Source organism: Pan paniscus, chromosome 9 (assembly GCF_029289425.2).
Source record: "Pan paniscus chromosome 9, NHGRI_mPanPan1-v2.0_pri, whole genome shotgun sequence".
In the NCBI taxonomy this organism is placed as follows: domain Eukaryota; kingdom Metazoa; phylum Chordata; class Mammalia; order Primates; family Hominidae; genus Pan; species Pan paniscus.
The window spans coordinates 33,334,044-33,358,153 of record NC_073258.2 but is presented as its reverse complement, the minus strand read 5'-3'; the positions used below and the strand labels follow the sequence as shown (position 1 = coordinate 33,358,153).

The following is a 24,110-nucleotide window of genomic DNA, read 5'->3' as shown; positions in this document are numbered from 1 at the left end:
CCCTTTAAGAAAGATCTGTTCTGAAAGTTTTTGCATTTGGAAATAAATTTTGTAAAGAATAGATGAACTTGGTAAATATTCTCCAGTCCCTCTCTTCTACACCCGTTTCCTCTCGAGATGAGAGCTCCCCTGATCAAATAAACAGATGCTTGAGACCAATATGTTGTGCCATGGTTCACACCTAGGCTTCCATGTTGTGGAAGTTGAGCTTGATATTTAAGTTTTCTTAGTATTAAGGGCTTTTTTATATATCCCTTGAAAATAGTTTCACATAATGATTTTTCAAAAACTCTTTATCACTGATTCTCAGTCTAGGGCAGGGATTGGCCAACCACTGCTTGTTGGCCAAATTCAGCCTGCCACATGTTGTTATTGTTGTTTTTTAAAGTTTTGTTGAAGCACAGTCATGCTCATATACATATATATACATGACTCTGCCATTGTAGCATGAAATAGATATGTATATACGTGTATATATATATAATGTGTGTATATATATTTAGTGTCTATTTCATGCTACAATGGCAGAGTCAAGTAATTGCAACAGAGATTGTATTATTCTCCCCCCACCCCCATAAAGCCTAAAATATTTACGATCTGGCCCTTTACAGAAACATTTCCCAACTCCTTATCTAGGGCGATCATCAGAATCACCAAAAGATTCCTGGGCCTTTTCTCTCTAACAAAACGGAATCTCTGATATACTTAGCTGTGTCTCATATCATCAGATGAAGTGTCTACAGGTTTAATACTATTATTCTAGTATATATGCACATCTAGATTCAAGAGGTCATATTTTTGAACCTCCCTTCCTCTATTTTATGCCAAATATAGGAGTAAGTCTTCAGGTAGGGTTTGGATTAAAGATTTATGTTCACTCAGACATGATTTTCCGGGCATACAGTTGAGAAAGCTTACTTAAAATAACAACACTAACAAAACAAAATGTAAAAACATGGTCGTTATTCATTTTTACTCCAATCCTCAATAAGGAAATATGGTATGGCAAGTCCGTTGCTAAAGAATTATTAAATATTCCAATTCAGAGGGTTCTCTGTTAGGCTCTTGTTCTCTATTAATGTCAGTCTGTTGAGCAAATATTATTTTGGGAGTTTAACATCATTTTTGTTTGAAAATAAGAATTTCATATAAAACATAACAATTGCATGTTTAGCATGAAAATAGCATTTGTTTCTATAAGGATTATTTATAAAAAAATATAGAATGGGCCACATTCATTTTTTTGTAACACATGGGTTGGCAGCAGTAGTAGAAGACCTTTATCTAGCTTTGTAAATGGAGCAGGTTCAAAGTAACTGTTTATGTATTTAGATACATGATCCTTTGTCATGAAATATTATAAATGATTTAGCACCATTCTAGACTGTTGAACTGACACTTTTGGTTTATGTCATTGACTTCTTATCCCGACATAACAGCAAACAATTTACTCCCTACGCATAATGAAAGGATTTAATAGAAATATTAACCTAATTTTTTTTTAAAAAGTTGCTGTGTCCATTTTAATGAAGTGCTTTAAAAAAGTACTCATCAGTGTCTAATATCTGCAGTTAAGGACACTCTTGCCCTAAGTCATCTTTAGTAATCCTCAAAACAATAAAAGATTGAAAGTAAAAGATTCAGTTTGTTTAATGTTTTAAATATAAAAATGAAATTCAGAGTTTATTTTCATGTATGTATCAGCAAAATTAATATCAAATCACATTCATGATTATGCTTAACTAGTTGTTTGAATAAATGTTGCTATTAGGTGTCAATAGATACCTGCTTTCATGCTGTTTATTTGTTTTTTCTAGTTGAACCTGGTCATGAATGAACAGAAGGAGAAAATTACAGAAAAAGTCATTCTTTCAATGACGGCAAAGGAACACCATAAGGAACAGGAAGAAGTAAGGAAATAACTTTGTAAACTGTATTTTAAAACTGCAATGAGGGCCAGGCACAGTGGCTTACGCCTGTAATCCCCGCACTTTGGGAGGCCGAGGCGGGAAGATCACAAGGTCAGGAGTTTGAGACCAGCCTGACCAACATGGTGAAACCCCATCTCTACTAAAAATACAAAAATTAGCTGGGCATGGCGGCGGGTGCCTGTAATCCCAGCTACTCAGGAGGCTGAGGCAGGAGAATCGCTTGAACCCGGGAGGCAGAGGTTGCAGTGAGCAGAGATTGTGCCACTGCACTCCAGCCTGGGCAACAGCGAGACTCCGTAAAAAAAAAAAAAAAAAAACCTGCAATGAACACTAATTTTAAAATGAAGATAAATTTTACTTTGAGTCTTATAGTAAATCAACTCTTGTTAACTGAAAACAACTTATGATAGAAACAAAGTGATCACAACCGGGTATCATTTTATTGATATAGACAGCATGAAAAGTAATTGTATGCTTGAAAGAATAAATCAAAATATAATTTTCTGAAAAAAGTCTTATGAATATTTTCTCATAAGTTTTCTAAATTAGTAAATTGTTACATGCAATTTGAAACTGGAAGTTATAAAACCTACCAACACAGGAAAAACAAAAATTTTTTGAATTTTTGATAAATACTATATCTTGCTGTTACATCTGGTTTTCTAAGAATAGAGTTATTGTTCTGAATTTTAGAAATACTAACAAAGTTATTTTTTATCAAGGGAAAACTATAGTTTACAAATGTTAAGCCTAAGTGAGCTAATCAGAAGATTCTTTAGACAATATTGTAATGAGAAACAATATTATTATTAAAGCAAACCTTCTTCTCTTCAAAGCTCATGCTGTGAAGTTGACAGCATAGTCCATAAATGAAATAATACAAAATTGGTGTTAGACAAAAGGGGAAAATGATTTTCATGTCGTTTCCTGGAATGCAAAAGCATTTAATCTTTCTAAGGAAAGAATGTGAATTTTCTAATTTCTATGTACCACTGTCAGTAAAAATCCAAAGTAACTTCAGAAATAAGATAATGTGAATATTTTAAAAATAAACTTTTCATATATTTCTTTTTTGATATTTTGGTAAATAAATGCATTCAAGCTTCAGGGTTTTGGTATTTCTTTTATGATTTCATCTTCCTTACTAATCATGTGTTTTGTAATAGATGAACAGGTAGCATGCACCAAATTTTCCTGTGTAAATTCTACTCTTACATTAGAGACCATATTAGTATTTGGGACACACTTGTCTGGTATTAAAGACTATATTGTAAAAATTGATTAGCCATCTCAGTAGATAATATTTCATAAGGAAAATTAAACCATTTCTAAAATGTAATAAATAGCAATTACACAGATTTAAATTATAGTTCTGACTCATTCTCCTGAATATTAACAAGTTACAAGACTAGGTTGTTAATTATAAATTTGAAAAAATATCATTCTCTGTGTGTTTGAAAAATGTTTTACCAGAATTGGAGAATTTAATTACATTTTCACAGTAAGCTAAAAGTGAATCTACCATGTATCTTGGAAACTTTGGGAAATGCAAAGAAGTCTCTCTAGATTAATTAGTATAATTAAAATAATATCTATAGCAATACCAATTATCATTAGAGATTAAATAGAAAATATTGTAAAAGAATGACAGATTATTTTCTTTTTAAACATTGTAATTATTTTGCCTTTTGATATTTTATGCAAAATTAAAATTTCAATGACTAAAAACTTGAAGTGGCCTTGGAAAATGATCAGTATAGCAAATACGTAGTTTTAAATCTTACCTTGTTAGCAACATTGGAAATGAAAATTATCTTTTCTGGAAAATCTAATGGCAATTATGTTTATTTGGTGTTTCTTCTTTGTTATCATCATCTTTATTTTTTTAGCACTATATATTTCAGTGTTCTTCTTACACAATGTCTTAGTTTGTCATATATTTGCTTTTTCAGCTCTGGCTCAAAAAGTCTTTTGCTTACTTCAAAAACAAATACACAGCGAGGAGAATACATATTCATGTATGTGTATGTTCGTGTGTGTGTGTACATCTGATACTTTCTAAATATATTCCATAGCCTCTGAAGATAATTTCTGTGTGATTACTTGGAAAGTGATTATATTAATCTGGATGTGTAAGTTCTAACTTTTTGTTAGAAAAAATCTAAAAGACTCTTTTTAGAAAAGTCCTTGTTACCACTAACATAACTCTCTTGCCAGGTGAGTTATGAAGGCATTTAAGATGACACTATTTTCAGTTGTTTCTTACTCCTTGAGTGGATGAGGAAGTTAGACTGTTGAATAGCTTAAAAAACTTTTGATTAGAAAAAGTCTAAAACTTTTAGGGCTAAAGCATCAAGTCTAATCAACATACAGAGAAAGGAAATCCTAATGGAAAAGAGAAAGGAAAAATTTGGTGGTGAATTTACTTCAATATTTTTCCTATGATTTGTATACAAATACATTCCTAGATAATTCTCGAAACCCAAATTAAACATCATAAAATCTGAGATTTAGATCTTCCACTGCCTACAGTTTTATCTTAAAATCTTGTTTCATTTCACATAATTTTCCACATGAAATTTGGGAGTAACAGTAACGTATGCATCGTAAAACAACTTTGAGGTGATGATATATGTTAAGCTTTTTAAAAATTTTTTTTAAAATTTTTTTATTTTAGAGATAGGCTCTCTCTCTGTTACCTAGACTAGAATGAAGCAGTGTGATCATAGCTCACTGCAGCCTTGAACTCCTGGGCACAAGTGATCCTCTTGCTTCAGCCTCCTGAGTAGCTGGGACTTTAGGCATATACCACCATGCCCAGCTCATTTAAAAATTTTTTTGTAGAGATAGGGTCTTGCTATGTTGCCCAGGCTGGTCTTGAACTCCTGGCCTCAAGTGATCCCCTCACCTTGACTTCCCAAAATGCCGGGATTACAGAGGTGAGCTACTATGCCCAGCCACATTAAGCCTTTTGGAAATTTGCATATGACTTATTATTATCAGTATAAAAGTGCATTATTCCAGGTTCTGTATAATGTAGGTACCAAGATGACATTAAATGTGTAGAATGTTATTAGAAGAAATGCCTATGAGAGAAAATGGAGAGAGCACTGGATAAGGCTGAGAAATCTGTCAGACTGAAATGCAGACCTGACCCCAAATGAGGGAGGAAAGGAAGGTTGGGTGAAAACATCCTGGACCACTGTGAAGTCTAAAGATTTGGCAAAACTGTTGGTGGATTTTTGAGCCAAACTTGGCCATCAGAGGAGTCCTGTGACTCTCAGGGATAGATCTGCCTTAGTATCCTCAGACATTGGTGCTAACCTGGGGATGGATTTCAGAGCACAGTAGATGGTACCCATGGTCACTTATGCTCTTGCAGTTAGAGGTCTATGAGACACAATGTCATAGCTGTCCCCATAGGTATAATTGACATCATCCTTGTTGCTATCAACATAACCCCATTGCCAGAAGAGTTATGAAGACATTGAAGTTGTCTGTTTTCAATTGTTCCTTCTCCCATGAGTGGATGGGGATGTTAGATTGTTGAATAGGCCTAAAAGCAGCACATAAGGTACCTCTGGCTGAAAATAGGTTAGATCTACCTCCAATATGTTTCTCATCTCAGAAGGGTTCTAGGAAGCTATTAAAAATTTGGTAGTATTTGGGCCAGGCGTGGTGGCTCACGCCTGTAGTCCCAGCACTTTGAGAGGCTGAAGCGGGCAGATCACTTGAGACCAGGGGTTCGAGACCAGCCTGGCCAACATAGTGAAACCAATCTTTACTAAAAATACAAAAATTAGCTGAGCATGCTGGTGCATGCCTGTAATCCCAGCTACTCAGGAGGCTGAGGCAGGAGAATCACTTGAACCCGGGAGGTGGAAGTTGCAGTGAGCCAAGTTCGTGCCACTGCACTCCAGCCTGGGCGACAGAGTGAGACTCTGGGTCAAAAAACAAAAACAAAAACAAAAACAAAAAAACCCCCACAAAAATTTGGTAGTATTTGAAGTCTGGCAATAAGAGGTGCTACACACTTCAGATTTCATGGTTAGTTACACCCAGCTCAACTTCCAAATCAAGGGATAGTTCACTTTGCTCTCAGGCTCCCATGTTTTTTCCAATCTTCATTCAACAAATTAGGGTTCTGTTTCCTTCTTACCCCTTAAAACATTGTATTATTGGCCCTGAAACCAAGAAGAGATTTTAGGCAGTTTAAAATACTAATTTTATTTCCCTGCCTCCTTTCTGTTTCATCTTAAATATGCTGTTAATTAGAAAGTTTGCTGATCTTAAATTGAAGTGCTGACCTGGCTTTGAGACCATTCCGTGTGTTACATGCCTAGATGACGTTCCTAGTATAGAGGCTGCCACCGTTTGTGCTGATTTCAAGTGACAGTTCTGTGCAAAGTGCTCTGGATTTCTCCTTAATAACATGGGTGGATTCAAGCCCACACAGAATTCAGGCTGACAGCTGAACTCATCACTAGAAAAACCAGGAGCTCCACAAAGAGTCATTAATAATAGCCAATGTACAGTATTCACAATGTATGGCTCAGAAATGCATAACTTCAACATGTCTGCTTTTGAAGACTGATTATAAACAGAATAACACTTTGCTCTGACTATAAATCATCTTGAGAATTTAATTGAATTCAAAGGTTGCTTGCATACACCATACAAACATGATCAAACTGCCCTACATGTTATGCAAAAACCTGTCTCTATGTTTATAGACATGTGCACATTTGTATTCTTTCAGAAGTTTGGGTTTGTTTTCTCACCAGAATATTCAATATTTTTTTGCTACCTTCTGCTTATTTGTCACTCTCCCAAATTCTGTACAAGTGTCACTTCCGTGCTGCATTTCCATGGAGAATGAAGAGTAGAATGTGTAGGCTTTCTGCTGCACAATGAGATGGTGCATTTTTTCAACATATGCATACGTAAGCCTTCTTTTGTGAATGGGACTGATAGGGTCAGATAATGTTTAAAGGGAAAGGCTTTATGTCTCTCAGGCCTCTATGTTTCCACATGGATGCCCCCACACACACATAGATTGAATTATGAACAGACCCATTAATGCTGGGATCACAAAAGGTCAAGTTTTGTCTTCTTTTACCCCTATTCACATTGCCTTTGTAGAGGAAAAAAAAAGGATTTGAAGAAAAAAAAAGATTCACGTTGAAGAATTTTAAAGAACACTTTCCCCCTTTTAGAAATATCTGTGATTGGGAAAAAAAATCATATTATGTAAAATAATTCATGAGTATTATATTACCTACCTGATTTTAGTATATGAGTTATTTCATGTGTAGAGTTGTCTTTTAGGATGACATGTTATCATAATAACTGAGAACAAAACGTAACACTTTGGGGATAAAAGACCTTATGAATATGTAAAGTAACATAAAGTTTGAGTAAAACTGAATGGAAACATTATCAAAATGTCAGTGACAGGATTCTTGATATATTTTCTCCTGTGTTTAAGATATGTTAATCTTTGCTAGATACCTTGAGAGTTTTAAGTTATTTTTAAAAATCAGGTGATAATTGGTGTAATTTTGTTTCACATATGTTAACAGATTATCCTGGAGCCAATAAAAATAGTAGAGAAGGTTTCTGAAGCAACCAAAAATCTATGCCAGATGAAACTTTTAAGACTTTAGCCAATAGCCCTTTAGAGTGCAAATGACATCATCAATTGTATGGTTGGTTGATTTTTGATGTCACATGAAATCCCCTATCAGTGAAAGGCTATGGATTGTGACAGTAAAACCAGTCATGTATAAAAATGCCCTCAAATCAAAGTCTGAGTTTCCTCCCTTTTTTTGTGTGTGACTTGCTATAGCACAAGGTGCAGTACATGAAATTATAGAGAACATTATAATTGACTAGTGAAATACAATGCATGATACTTAGTAGACTTTAAAGACTGCATAACATTGTATCTTCCTAAATCACATGATGCTGGAGATGGGTTCAGAGAGGACCAGTATTTTTCAGAAATGGAGTCCTTCTATTTAGGGCCTTTCGTTCTTGGATTTTAATTTCATCAGATAACCATAAATGCAAGCCACCTGTCCTGTATTGGTCTTTAGCTTCAAGGATGTTATACACTATTATCCATTGTTTTTTAAGGATAATACTGCTGGAGGGTAGTATGATCTGGTGGTGAAAATGAGTCTGAAAGCATAGACTAATACTGGATCATTTATTATTTCCATATTTTAAATGTTACAACTTTCTTGTAGAATTAACAGTACTATGGAAAGCATGGAAATTCATTCCAAAAAGTAAGAAAAGGAGGATAACGAGAGAAACTTGACACTGGATTTTATAGCCTATAAACACCATTCTTTTCTTTTTCACATCTTCTTTCTCTTTCTTCCCTTCTCATTTCCCCCAATCACCTTCTCTCTTTAATTTCTTCCTTCCTTTTCTTTTCTTTTTCTTTGCATTAATTTTGTTTTCTTTATCTCATTTTCTTTTTTCTGTTTCCCTTAGGATTCCTCCTGACCTCCCTGTATTGTCTCTGCCTTCCATTCCCATGATATCCAAAGTTTTGTCCAAATTTCACTGGCATGAGGGTCTTCCTTATGAATAGATGATAGAAATTTCTAGACTCTCATTTGAATTTACAGTTAAGGGCTGACTCTTAGTAACCTACTATATAAGTTATATAGGATTGTAGGGATTTAGTAGAATGCAATGTGTTTATCAGCTTTTGGTAGATTGTGCTGTATAAGTCAAGGAGCCCAATAGCTGAGTGACTTAAAACAAGTATTCATTTTTTGCTCACTTTACATGTTGGCTACTGGTTGTTTGTGGCTCTCACCAGTATGTCTTTCTCAGTCTGAGATACGGCTTGAAGGAGCAGTTTCTATTGGGACATTACTGTTTTCATGGGGTGGGGTGGGCAGGCGGAAGAGAGCAATGGCAGAACTGCACAATGGTTCTTAAAGCTTCTACTAAGAAGTGGCATATGTTACTTCTGTTCGTATTTCACTGGCCAAAGCAAATCACATAGGAATTCTGATGTCACATATATGTCACATATAATACTAATAGAATTATTAGTAAAGAATGAACAATAGACAGCTGACTTTGATTAAGTGCCAGATGGTAATATCCAGGTACTAAGTGCTGGAAGGTCTGCTAGAGGAAGTGGGGTTTCTGATGAGTGGACTTGGATATAAGAGAGGAATGAGTCATAAAACTATGGCCTAGGCATCAAGGGACATACACTTTAATTTCAGTGCCAGTATTAATTATCTGAGTATCCTCGGCAAATTAACTTTTCTGGGATGGAATTTCCTCATGTGTGGGATCAGAGTGTTGGGTTAAACATTATCTAACTTATGATACTTTAGAAATGAAAGGGATGTGTGTATGTGTGTGCAAGGGGACAGTGAGAAGAGACATTTGGTTAGAGGAGAGGGGTCTGATGGGAATATGAACCATAAAGCCAGGTAGAGATCAGATTATAAAGGGTCTTAGAATCTTGAATACCAAGCTCAAGAATCTGAAGGAGCAGCTAGGTGGTTTAATATACTTTTCAAGGTGGATGAATTTGGTGGAGGTGACCTAATGGCATGAAGGGGAAGAGATGGGAACAGGGAGACCGCTTAGTAGGTATTTTGTTAATCCAAACTGGGGAGGGGGATGAGGGGATTGAGGGCTATTACTTATAAGAAATGAAAGAATGGATATGACATATACATATTTAGAAGAGGGATCTGCAAAATATAGCCCTGGGGACAAATCTAGCCTGCAGCTTATTATTTTTTTTTTTGTAAATAAAGTTTTATTTCAACACAGCCATGCCCATTCATTTACATATTGTCTGTGTCTGCTTTCCAAATACAATTGTAGGGTTAGATAATTTTGACAGATACCTTATGGCCTACAAAGCCAAAAATATTTACTATGTGACCCTTTTTAAAACAAGTTTGCCAACACTTTGTTTAGAAGAAAGGATTATTTAAATGGAGTAGACAATTTATTACATAGGAACAAATAAGAGGGATATGGGAAAAGAAAGTAAAATAGGAATCATTTTAAGTTAACTTGTTTCTATGCATGTAACGCTTGTAAAGGTCTTGGTAAAAGTCAAATGTAATTGAAATTTATATGTATACATATACATATAAACTTGAACTAAATAAGTAGAGTAGATAATACATATTTAAGTCATATGAGTAATAGTGCACACTGGCTGTCACTAACTTCTCTGAATGCTCTGCAGAAGGGATAGAAATAATGGATTTAACATCAGAATTAGAATATAGGTGGGGCAAATACCATATTTTTAGCTGACAGAGAAGTGGATGAGATGTAAGTACAGGGAAGACTCTTGGAGAAGGATTTTCCATTTTATCTGTGAATATTGAAATGAGCTGTAGGATCTATACAGCAAATAGTTTGGAATTTCTGACTTCCTCATGTGAAATAGTGATAGAGATAGAAAAGATAGACCAAGAAATAAAAAATTAAAACTTGTTATGCAGAAAACACCTAGATTTCAAAAAGGAAACACTATAAAAATATACCAGTACATTGGCCACTTACTGTAGGTTAGACAGTGGGCTCTCCATTTTTTCATCTCATTTAATTATCAATATGTAAAGCCAGTGTTATTCTTCATTTATAGACAAAGATTTTATTACCTGTGCAAAGTCTCCCAGTCAGTAAGTGATGAAGCCAGGATTTTAACCCACGTTTTCGATGTCAATGCTCTATTCAAACTTACTCATAATTCTAAATGGGTCTAATTTGTTTAATTTGAAGAATCACAGATGAGGTAGATTTCTGTTTTTCATCTCTTATGGTCACTACCATAATATCAACCAGTGTTTATGTAAGAATCCAGCCTACTAGAGAGAATATAAGTTTACATAAAACAGTGAAGAGTCAAAGAATGGTAATGATTCTTAATTTGTAAACTATATGGGTTAAAATGTTAACTACTGCTATTAATAATCCACAAGTAAGGCTCATATGTCTGTCTAAAATATACCAAATAGAAGTCTAGAAATTTAAAAATCAAGGTTACAGATTCCTTAGCCTTTTGTGTTTCTGGAAAAACTATACGTTTTATTTTGACATTAATATATATTTAAAATATTTTCCAGAACAGAGCATTGTCTTTGAAGTTATATACATTTTAGAAAATTGTATCTATGAAATGTGGGAAAAAGTATTGGAATATTTGGGAGGAAGATAATAGGTTAACTTTAAAGGTCAACAAAATGATAATGAATTTAATATATATATTGAAAATTTAAATGTTACACATAATAAAATAAAATATTCTAAAAAGGAAGATACATGTAGTGAAATGAAATATTTGGTGGTAGGTTACATACATTGGATTATTTAAAGTCCTAGGAGGGTTTTATTTTGTTAAACAGTTTAAAAGTCCTTTGCAAACTTGTCAAATGTATATGTTTCTTTTCATATCCAGAGATATTTTTCATTCAACAATTGTAAAGGGCTACCTATCCCATATTACTGAAGTGAAAATGTTAGACATTTTTTCATAAATAAAAGTAGATGTAGGAATGTATATCTCTTTCATTGTTTTTACTTGAGGATAGATCTGTACTCAAATTCCTGTATTGAAGTCATTTTCCCCCCATCAAGCTAGGTACTCAAAAATCTAATAGGTGTGACATCAACAATTACTTCTCGCTAACAACTCTTGTAATTTAACCCCTTCAGGTGAGCAGGCTGATTGATGAATTGCAGACAGCTATCAAAAGTAACAGAGGTCATCTCTGTAAACTTGGCCCCCAATTACAGGCTGAGCAGGAGCAATTCTCCTCTTATGTCTACCAACACATTAAAAGCCTTCCAGCAAACACGCTTGTCCCAGGAGGCCTGCAGCTTAAGGTGGGTGTTGTTCTGTGCCTCTCATTGGATTCAGCCAGAGCAGAAGCATTCTGCTCCATTTGAAAACACTTATAACAATGCTACTTAGCTTGAATTTCTTTTAATGTTGTCTTCCTCAAACTGGTAATATTACAAGTGGTGATATTATTATTCAGGAAACAGATTTTAAAAGAAAATGCCTAGAGATCTTTGAAATGTGTATTTATAAGCTTTAACTAGTTTTCAATTCAGAAAAGTAATTGTAATGAAGGAATTTACTCATGTGAACATTTGCACACTTTTCCAAGAAACAAATTTTTCACAATGGTCATGGCATATTTCAGTTTCTAAAAATAACATTTGGAGAAATGGGCAAGCTTTAATAGTTGACAGACAGTGGCAATAGAAATTGAAGGTGAAAGGCCAGGTGACTGATTGATGTTCAAACTACATTTCCAAGGAAAAGCATCTGTATTGGATAAGTGTGACACATGTTGGAGTTCACTTGGTAAAATCAATACTTAAGAATATACTGGGAAAAAAGGTGAATTGGTTATTTGTCAGGACAAGATCGCTAAATGTCCTCTACTACTTTGCTATTGCATCTTTGAGAGAGATAAAGAACAACTCATACTTGGCTAAAGTGGTTTTGGTACTAAAAGCTTAGGGAATTTAAATACTTTTGATTTTCATAGCAGATATTCCATGTTAAGTTTGTCAAGTTAATATTGTCCTATAATTTCATATCCTGCATTTCAAGAGATTGTAGTTAGTAAAATTTGAATTACTCACAGTGTAGCCTATTTCCATTTAAGAAATCATGGTTACTACAACTCGTCATTTCCTTTTGATTATTTTTATGGGTATGTGATAACATTCGAAGTAAATTATATTTTGATCAACCTTCATCTCTGCAATTCCTCTTTCTTAATATTGTTTTATTCTGCAAGTAACATTAGAAACATTATATTTTTGACCAATAACATTTCTTTTAATGACATTCCCATGTGTATTTTGAGTGAGAACATTACAATGTAAAAATGGACTTTTTGGGAAATGTAATTTCATGTTAAACATGATAATTTATTTCTCATAGTCTGCTAGTCAGCTAAGGGTTTAGGAAGTGATGTTCAAAACATCAAGGTCAAGGGTTTCTATAGTGCAGTAGCATTGTTCTTTTCCAGGTTTTTGACTTGATTACAAATCCATTCTGCAATTTTGCAAAGTACTTGCTATTGATTAAGAGAGAAACCAGGTGAGGGAGAGTGGTTGTTTTCTAGAAGGATGCAGCTGCTAAGAAAAAATAAAAAGGAATGGGGAAGTGTAGTTGCTTTAATGGCATTCATCCTACTCATTTGTATCAGCAGCTATTCGTATGAACTACAGTGTGACTTGGGGAAAAAAAGTGTTTTTTTTTTCCCTCAAGTTCACTGCTTATTTCTGAAGAATTTCTACCACTTATACATATTGGCACATGGGCTGGGTAGCAGATACTTAACTTTGGGGTCAGAATTGTCTCTCTCATATATACTCCCTTTTTTGCATTTTATTTTAATTTTAAATTTTTTTTAAGTTCTAGGGCAAATGTGAAGGATGTGCAGGTTTGTAAACGTGTGCCATAGTGATTTCCTGCACTTATCAACCCATCACTTAGGTATTAAGTCCAGCATGCATTAGCTCTTTTCCCTAATGCTCTACCCCCAACCCAACCACCCCTGATGGGCCCCAGTGTGTGTTGATCCCCTCCCTATGTCCACGTGTTCTCATTATTCATCTCTGACTTATAAGTGAGAATATACAGTGTTTGGTTTTCTGTTCCTCAGTTAGTTTGCTGAGGATAATGGCTTCCAGCTTCATCCATATGCCTGCAAAGGACATGATCTCATTCCTTTTCATGGCTGCATAGTATTCCATGGTGTGTAAGTACCACATTTTCCTTATCCAGTCTATCATTGGTGCACATTTGGGTTGATTCCATGTCTTCGCTATTGTAAATGGTGTTGCAATGAACATACACATGCATGTATCTTTATAAGAGAATGATTTATATTCCTTTAGGTATATACCCAGTAATGAGATGCTGGATCAAATGGTACTTCCAGTTCTAAATCTTTGAGGAATCACCACACTGTCTTCCACAATGGTTGAACTAATTTACATTCCCACTAACAGTGTAAAAGTATTCCTATTTCTTTGCAACCTTGCCAGCTTCTGTTTTTTCTTGACTTTGTAATAATCACCATTCTGACGGGCATGAGATGGCATCTCATTGTGGTTTTGATTTGCATTTCTCTAACGATCAGTGATGTTAAGCTTTTTTTCATATGTTTATTGGCCACATGTACGTCTTTTTTTAAAGAAGTGTCTATTCATATCCTTTGCCCACTTTTTACTGGGGTTGTTTTTTCTTGCAAATTTGCTTAAGTTCCATGTAAATTGTGGACATTAGACCTTTGTCAGATGGATAGATTGCAAAAATTTTCTCCTATTCTGTAGGTTGTCTGTTTGTGCTGATGATAGTTTCTTTTGCTGTGCAGAAGCTCTTTAGTTTAATTAGATCCCATTTGTCAATTTTTGCTTTTGTTGTGATTGCTTTTGGTGATTTCATCATAAAATCTTTGCCCATGCCTGTATCCTGCTCTTTATTGCCTAGATTTTCTTCTAAGGTTTTTATAGTTTTGGGTTTTATAGTTAAGTATTTAATCCATCTGAGTTTTTTGTATAAGGTGTAAGGAAGGGATCCAGTTTCAATTTCCTCCTATGGTTAGCCAGTTGTTGTAGCACCATTTATTGAATAGGGAATCTTTTCCCCATTGCTTGTTTTTGTCAAGTTTGTCAAAGATCAGATAGTTGTAGGTGTGTGGCCTTATTTCTGGGTTCTGTATTCTGTTCCATTGGTCTACATGTCTGTTCTTGTACCAGTACCATGCTGTTTTGTTTACTGTAGCCTTGTAGTATAGTTTGAAGTCAGGTAGCATGATGCCTCCAGCTTTCTTCTTTTTTGGTTAGGATTGTCCTGAGTGTACAAGCTCTTTTTTGGTTCCATATGAACTTTAAAATAGTTTTTTCTAATTCTTTGAAGAATGTCAATGGTAATTTAATGGGAATAGAATTGAATCTATAAATTGCTTTGGGGAGTATGGCTGGTTCAACATACGCAAATCAATAAACATAATTCACCATATAAACAGAACTAAAGACAAAAACCACATGATTATCTCAAGAGACGCAGAAAATCCCTTCGATAAAATTCAACATCCCTTTATGTTAAAAACTCTCAATAAACTGGCTATTGAAGGAATGTACCTCAAAATAATAAGACCTATTTATGACAAACCCACAGCCAGTATCATACTCAATGGGCAAAAGCTGGAAGCATTCGCCTTGAAAACTGGTACAAGACAAGGATGCCTTCTTTCACCACTCTTATTCACTCCCTTTTAATGTGCTTTAAAATACTTTCCATACCAGCAAACAAAAGAGGAAATTTACATATGCAAAGAAGCCATGTTGTTGTGTTTGTTTAGATTCACTATGCTGTCTAGTAAAGTAGCCACTAGTCACATATGGCTACTTAAATTTTAATTTTAATTAATTAAAATAAAAAAATATTTTTCTAGTGGTTTCCCAGGACTTTCCTTATTTTAGCACTAAAAAGCCTGCATCCAGCAAACGAAGATGGTTGGTCACCCTGGTCTTTTCTCCAGAATTCTTTCTCCCACATCCCAGGCATTCTCTTTTTATGATTTTTTTCCCCTATAAAGTACTCAGCTCCATTTGCTTCTGCTTCCTCTCTTCTCAGGTTTCTCCTTTGCAACATCTAGCTTCTCTCAGAAAATAAGTTCCTCTTCCACATCTCAAGAAACCTGGATATCAGCCCCATTCTCAGGCTTAGAAAAATGACATGGCTGCATGTTAGAATCTTCTGAAGGTTTTTTTTTTTTTTTTTAAGATACCAATGTTTCCATCCACAGATATTTTGACTTAATTGGTTTCCTGTGCTAAGACTGACTTCTACCAGCTTGGAGGCACTGATTAAGTTTTCAGAAATTTTGTAAGCCAGTTGTTTTATATAGCCATTATTTAAAAATCATATGAATTTACAATGAAGTAGGTCATACACTTCACTTCCTAATTTTTAAATTACATTTTACTATTACCTATTCTCTTGAAGTTATTTAGACCTATTGTGTTTGTTTAGTGTAAACACTATATAATAGTGTGTGCTACCGTGCATTTCTTCTTAAGTTTATTTTCAGGGATGTCTTGTTGTATCTGAAAATTAGTTGTGGTCAGAGTATTTATAAAATAGAAATTGGCAAATACTATAAATGAGGGCTTGATTTCATGTTTTATTGATTGTCTAGACTAGGGAGTTGAAATACCACACACTGTGGGCCAAATCTGCCTGTTTTTTTTGTAAATACAGTTTTACTGGAATATAGTGACACCTTTATGTTTGTGTATTGTCTATGGCTGCTTTTATATTACCAGGCAGAGTGGAGACCATATGACTTGAAAAGCCTAAAGTATTTACTATTGGGCCCTTTAAAGAAAAGTTTGTTGATCTGTGGTCTAGATTTAAGTATGTGACAGAAAATATTCACAATGCAGATTAAATTCAAAAGTGCAAAATTTCTGTGTGTTGCATTGTGAATAGCACAAAAATTGAAATATTCTTCCAGTATATGGAAATCATTATCTGATTCAGCAAAGAACTTGCCCATGTCATTGATTAACAAGAGCGGTCCTACATATGTCTTCTTTCTTTCATTTTTGTCTTATCAACATGGATGAAAATATTAACCAACATTCGGGTCAGAACCACACTCATTTCTCAGTTGCAACCATAGGATGGATGTGGATACAAGACTTGGCAAAAATCAGTGAAACCACTCTTGAGAGTGAGTTGGCTATGTAGAATTTACAATAAAAAGTATTAGATATTTTATTATTATTTGCAAATTATATGTTATGTGATCCTTGTATCAGCAGAATTTATAATAATCACCCCCTTCCTTAAGCAGGTTGCTAAACATTTACCAGCACATCTTCAGATGTGGTGCAAGCATCAGCATTTTTTCAAAAGCTCCCAAATGATTTTATTGTATAGGCAGGACTGACAATCATAGCAAGATTACCAAAGCAGCTTTTTAAGCATAACCAGTAGCACCCCACAAAGAAATTCTCATTCCAGTTGCTAAGTAGCTAAAACTTTTCTCTATACTTATATCTTAGAATTCGTGATGGTGGTGGTGGGAATTCTGTATATCCTGTCAGGTGGGGAGAACTTGCTAATTCCAACTGAAGACACATGGAGCAAAGGCCGCAGTGTACCATCTTGCATTAATTCCAGAATCAACTCATATCAGTTACCTAGCTAACCCTCTAAATTCCCATGGGTGTATATGGAATGGCCTACCTTCCTTTGGACACCATCTCTAACTCAGTTACCTCTGACTCACTGTGGGCAAGGGCCACATCTTTTCTGATTATGAACAACTTTATCCCACCTTGTGGCACGTACTATCATAGAGTGTTAAATGACTTATCAATAAACAAATATATTTTCCATTTATAACTGAACTTACTATAACTTACATAGCCCTAGTAAAGCATTTTTCCTGTTTTCTGTTCATTTTAATCTTAGAAAGTATTTGACAAAAAATAAATGGGGATGATTATCTTTCTAAACTTCATTTCATGATTTTCATCACTCTGTTACATATATATGTAAGCTCACAGCTCAACTTCAAGAATCAAAATAATGTATTGTAGCCAACATCATCTTGTAGAGCAGCGGTCTCAACCAGGGGCTGGAGGCAGGGTGCAATTCAAAATCCTCTGAGCTGCTTTTTCATATTGTATATGGTGTTGTTAACCTCTTCACTGAGCTTTTCATCCTTATCACGTCTTGCATTGATCAGTGAACAATAGCAGCTTTTGGTTTGGTCTTAACGTTAGAAAATCACCTCTTAAAAGGACACTATTTCTGTGTTCCATATTGCCTCACTCCCATTTTTGCAATCATGTGACATAATACAGTGACAAGTTTAAATGGGCATACAAGATAAAAAACCGGGAGCAGCCTCTGTGTGGTTGCTCATTTCTGCCATAGGAAAGTTCCTTGTTTAAAAAAAAATTGGAAACATAACACCATTTGAGGAATTTTAGGAAAGAGTTGTATCACCTGTAATTGCATTGTTCCTAATGATCATTGTCACCTTTCACGTCATTTTCATGTGCACTCGTATATTCTATATAGTCACAACCACAATTTATTTGTATTTGTACTCCAGTACATTCTCCTGCCATCAAGTCATAGCACCTTGTAAGTTGAAAATTTCTTACTGTTTTTACCATCAGTGGTTACACTCAATGTGCACCATCATCTACAAAGCCCTTCAGGCAACAAGTGTTTTGGAGCAATTTCTTACTATTCTAAACTTTCTCTTACCCCTTATTCCCTGTCACTGCCACTACCCCCAGTCTCTTTGAGAACATCTGCTAGAGCCATGGCTCAGTGACTTCTGCCTTCCTAGTCCTGTTCTTTCCATGCAACTCCTCCTCCTCTTCATCCCCATGGAAATGTCAGCAATGTTAGCATTTCCCTGGGAGGGCAGGAAAGAAAGGATTGCTGGGAAAGGGTATTAGCAAATCTGTAGGGGGATGGTGAGTGGAAAAGCTAGTAGGAAGGTGGGTGATTGTGACAGAGAATTGATGAGCAAGGAGAATGTGTGATGTCTGAGTAGGTGGGAGAAAGCATGGGGGAATGAGAGGAAGATGAGTACAGGCATATCCTTTCACTGGAATTAGTGAATTTCACACACAATTGGTCAGTGATGCTCTGAGAGTTGTTTTCTATTTGCTGCCAGTAGAGGCAGATCCAGTTTCTGTGGGACCTAGAGCTTGTCAAATTTGGGAGCCAGCTTGGGGTGGGGAGCTCTCTTTGAAATTAGGTCTGAAAGTGAATATTTATTTAGAATGAGAAAGTAAATCGCAACAAATCAATGGAGTGTTGGCAATTCAGGCTCTTTCTTCTGGGTCTTTTTTAGGCAGCTAATCAGAAATACTTACACAGAAGTATTTTATGACAACTTCCAGAACTCTTAGGACCTAGAATGACTCTAATCTTCATTAACTTCACTTAAATCCACTCTGACCATGAGCAAGAGAAATATGGTGGAATTTAGTAACCTGGATAATAACAAGATTCATAGCACTCTGATTTGGAGACATTTTTAGGCTTTCTATTTTTATATTGTTTAGTTATAGTGTTCTCTTCTATTGTAAGTAAATTTAAGCTTTGTTAAAGGGATAATTCAGAGATTTCTTTTTTAAAGGATGTCTTCATCCAGCATCTAGTTCATCATCCAGGTTGTATGCATCTAACAATTTTTATTCTGCCAATGACAGAAAGGAAGAAGATTTGAAATGAATAGTCCAGTAAATCCACATATTATCAAATAGCCTTGTCCAGAAGACATTGTGCTAGGAACTGTGGGAAGATGCAGAGAAGCATAGAACACCTTTTTGACCCAAGGCCACAATTATTTTCATACAATTAGAAACAATATGACAACACTATGAACAGATTAGCAAAACCAATCTGTTCATCTTCTTACCTTTTTACTACAATTCCATTATTTTAAGTTCCCAGGCCTCTTTACATTTTGAAAATGGGCTAATTTTGTTGGTAACAGAAAACATGTGACTTTCCTGTGCATTGAATACTTAAATTTATTCTTTGAATGGCACAAAAGCACCATGAAAGAAGTTGAGATTTGCCTTCTATTTTGTGGTCATTTTTTAAAAAGTTTAAAGTTTCCAATCATTCATTTGTATTAATAGAAAGCTTATTTTAATATTTAGGAATCTATGGAACAATTAAATGATAACTAAGGTCAGTTGCACATGAAAGTGTGACAAGATTTTTTTTTGGTTGGTGTTTTCACTGTTCTATGTGCATATTACGTTATTTCCATTGTACATTCCTTGATCCGTATCATTCTTATTTAACCACTTTTCCTAAACATGTATTTATAACCCCTAGGATGCTCTGTTATGTCACCTAAGTTATTTGAGTAAACAATGGGAAACAAATTTAGGATATGGCTTAGGTACAGTTAGTAAAACATGCCAACTTTGCGTTCATTTGAAAAGGAATTGTGGTGAGAGTAGCAAAATTGGAATATTCAAGGTTATTGTGATTTTGAGAACATTCACTAAAGTTTGGGCAAAATGTAATGAAGATGATCAATTTTCATATGTAGGTTTTACGATAGTAGGCAAATATTGGACTGCCCATTTTAAAGGTAAAGAAACTGAGATCCTACGAAGCCTTTACACATCTCATGTGATAGCTAAGTAGCGGCAGGTGCTGAAATCTCTTGACTCTTCTTTGCAGCGCTCTTTTCCATCTTGCCACCACCTTTTCTTCCTCCTGTCCTCATTGCCCCACTCCTCCTCCTCTTTGTGGATTTTGGGGGGAAAATGCCAGTATATTCATACTAGCTTATTTTCTGACAGGCATCTGCAGTCAGGTGTAAATCTCTGTAGGAAGATACAATCTTCCTTTTCAAGATGTGCTGAAGAGAAAAACTGCGTCTGTATCAAAATCAGGGAAGAGCAATTGGTCTGGGCATTAGCTCCCATGCAGTGCCTGTTATAATGAGACAGGCTTTCCCTGTGCAGGCCTGACATCCTAGAAGGTGCCCGGAGAATTGCCAGGTGGGCAGTCAGCGGGGAAAGTCCACAGGCCAGAGTTGTATTACTGTCCCAGCAGTTATTCGGACTAAATGCAACCACTGAACCTTACTGTTGCAGGCACACACTCTCTCTCAGTGAGATTGTCCTTCTCCATAGCAGTTAATTTGTTTTTACCTCTCAATTAGCTTTTTCACGGAGTGTTTGATATGTTCAAGTTGCTGAGATTCCTTTCCTACATATGTTCCCGTCCCCTGTATTACCCACTGACATCTATGTTAGTCTGACTCACCATGAACGTTATCGAGCATAAATTCTTCATTTGAACATAAATGAATGCAGATTTTCTCGTAAGTGAAAATGGGGTGATGAATTTACACCTACTTAAGATTCTACCTAGTTTTGATTGTGTTTTATGATGAAAAAAATGGATTACTTCTTAAAATATAAATGTTTTATTATAGATAGTAAGCTTTTGTACAGCTTTTAGTTTCTCAGGATACTCATTCACTTTAGGGGAAAATTATGTTTACAGGCATATTTGATATAAAGAAATGAAACTGAATGGCAGTAAAAGCATACACTCTTTCCAAGGGTAAGAATATGATCTATAAGGCTGATAATTTGGGGAAAGTTTGATGATTTAGTTTATATTTAATCCTACAATGTTCATTTCTCCTAGTAAAATAAAATTTGAGGGGCGCATGACTATGTTTTTCTTATCAAAAAAACACTGACTTTCTATAAAAATAAATATATTGGTGCCAGGAAACTCCAAAAACCTTTATTTACCAAGCTCTTTTTACAAAATACATCATACTCAGCTACTGACAGGACCCACATGCCTGATATTTTAATCCCGATTAAATATAATTTTAGGGATTAAGTTAATTTAGACAAAGTGAAATCCTTGTTGCAATTCTTCTTGAGATATTCCATTTATAAAGGGCTTTTTGAAATTACTTGGCTTAGGACATGACACGCAAGCAAATTTCCTTTGCCACTGTCTTCTGGAAAGTTTTAAACATTTTCGTATATTGAACTTAGATTTGCAATTGGATACAAATTGATTTTTTGTTTTTTTTTTTTTGCAGAAACATATGCCTTATTTTTTGTCAATAGTCACAGAAAAATGGGGTAAGACTATTTAAAAAAATACTACAAGAAAACAATGGAAAGTGAGTTTAGATACTTACAAGGAAGGAATGTGGGCCCACTCCCAAGATCACTGAGAAGCTGATGAGGGCCATTTTACAGGAGTCTCCTTTGGCCCTTCCTCTGCTCCAGCCCTCCATTAGGGCTGGCAGATAACCCAGGCTCTTATTACCACCCTTTGTTCAAAACTTTCTCTTAGGAAAGAGACATGCCATTCTTTGTTTTGAGCTAAGATAGTAGTTTAGAATTTTTTTTTTTCTGAAATCAAAATTCTTTCTTGGAATCTACTATGTAAAATAGATAAAAGTAGGATCTACCCTGTTCGAAGCCAGGATAGTGGCTGCTTCCACACAGTCACTCATCAGATCTGATTCCCCATGTGAAACCACTGTTGCCCAACCCCCTAATCCCAGCCCTACCCTAGGCCTCTGAGGGGTACCAGGAAGCTGAGATTGAAAATCACAGCCTTAGAGGATCAATAACCAATGAGGCTGAATATAATTTCCCCTCATGCAGCTGTGGCATTTTAATTGTGACAAAGGAGTGAATCTCTAACTGAAATTTCAAGTATTGGCAAGTTGGTGGGAGAGATATTTTGAGGTTAGAGTCTTTGGGCTCCCTTCTAAAATCCTACCCTATAGGCAGCCACCTACTTTACATACTTCGAAATGGTGAGCTCTGCTATACCTTACAATGGAATTTTAAAATATCTCCTTCCAAAAAGTTATTTTCTTTGGTATGCCTTTTCTGGGCTTAAAAAAAATTTGATTGTTGGTCCAGTTACCATTTAGATTGATGAAGTTTAAGAATTATGTAATTTGTTTTTACTTAAGTGCATTTTCATTTCCTGGGACAAAATTTAGTGGCTCCTTACTTGTTAAATAATATTTAAAGACATATGTATTAGGCATTAAAACACTTTTTCTTATATAGTATATAGCATAAATATATGAATTTTTAATTAAATTGTTGTTGCCAGAATCCCATAATTTTAATATTTGGTTTGTCATTATCACTTTGAATATTAAAATTAGACAAGTTTACTGTTTGATTTATACTATATCATATATTTGAGAAAATGTCAAAAATATGGTTATTCTAAAAACCATCCTGCAAGTCTATAAAAAAGGAAAAAGTAGTACATGTATTTTATTTAGTGTACATATAATGTTAATTGAGTTAGAAGTGATTTTCTGTATTTGAAAGTGACTTTGAATTCTGGTTGGATAAATTTTTTTTTCATGGCTAATTAGCTTCTTACATAAGAAAAATATTTCACTTTAATTTTTGTGTTCTTTGATTTAGGTAAAAACTCAACTATATAATATTTTTCTATGCCTTTAAAATTTTTCATTTCAATTTTCATATATTAGAGCTTCTAATATTAGATATAAGAGTAAATTTTGATATCTATAGTTAAAAATGTCATTGGACTTGATTTCTAAAGATTTCCCTGCCCCTTATGAGTAGATGTGCCTTGGTGAAGTCACTCAGTCTTTCTGAGAGTCACCTGTAAAATCCAGTTGTTTTGAGTATTGAGTTCATGTAGGTGACAGTGTGTCCTGCACTCTGACCTATCATGCGTGTGTGGAGTGGATGCTGTGCCACACTGCCCAGATTCCCTCTCAGGACTGAGATACCCATCCCCCCCTCACTGCCACAGCTATATCCTTCTTAGATAATTGCCCTCAGCGTAAAGGAGCTGCTTCTCCCAAGATTAGGCTCCCACCCTCGGGGCAGCCTGCATCCAACATTTGGTTGGTACACAGATGCAAAGGCATGTCTCCCTTTTCTTAATTCTGAACAACCTTAAGTACCTTCCCAGTTCTAGAGCTCCCACCAGAGGCACTTGCTTTGCCCGTCTGCCCATTGTTTCGCTCATTCCCTCACCAACATTGGTCCTCAGAGAGTTCCCAGTAAACTTCCTGCAGGCAAATCTTGGTCTCAGGGTCAGTTTCAGTGGTCCCCAATCCAAGACAACAGGTAAGTTAACCTTGTATGTTCATTATGTGTTTAATTATGTTCACCTGAAATATGCCAGATAGTTTTGTGTGGCTATTTTATATTCCTTTCCTTCACCAGACCTCTAGTAATAAATCCTGTTACAGTACACCCAACCAACTTTGGCAACACACTGCGGTGTCATTTTTCTATTATTGCCTCTTGACAGCATTGCATCCTGAGACATTTTGAAGCTTAGGTGTTTGGCCTTCTGCTCACGCACAGAAGAGCTTCCTGGGTGGTCTGCCCAGTGGTTATGGAGAGTTTGGGAACCTGCTGTTCCCCCACAGCTAGTTCTTAACCAGACCTCTAGCATTAAAGGCTAGATAATAGTACTGAACTAGGCCTTGCACAAGTCCTTAAATAGATGTCATAAGTGATTACAGGCAAGCTCATCAAAGAACCACATTGGCTCATAACTGCCCATTCAGGGCAGCTTTCCCTATA

The 24,110-nt window shown here is 35.4% G+C and overlaps 1 protein-coding gene across 2 annotated transcripts in view; it reads left to right on the top strand.

Annotated features, from left to right (window-relative positions):
* DCDC1 (doublecortin domain containing 1) overlaps positions 1 to 24,110 on the top strand; it is a 497,588-nt gene that overhangs the window by 221,958 nt on the left and 251,520 nt on the right. For both annotated transcript variants that reach the window (XM_055094254.2, XM_055094255.2), the window contains exons 10-11: positions 1,818 to 1,910; positions 11,652 to 11,822. In XM_055094254.2, the coding sequence (XP_054950229.2) occupies positions 1,818 to 1,910; positions 11,652 to 11,822 (264 nt within the window). The remainder of the gene's footprint in view (positions 1 to 1,817; positions 1,911 to 11,651; positions 11,823 to 24,110) is intronic.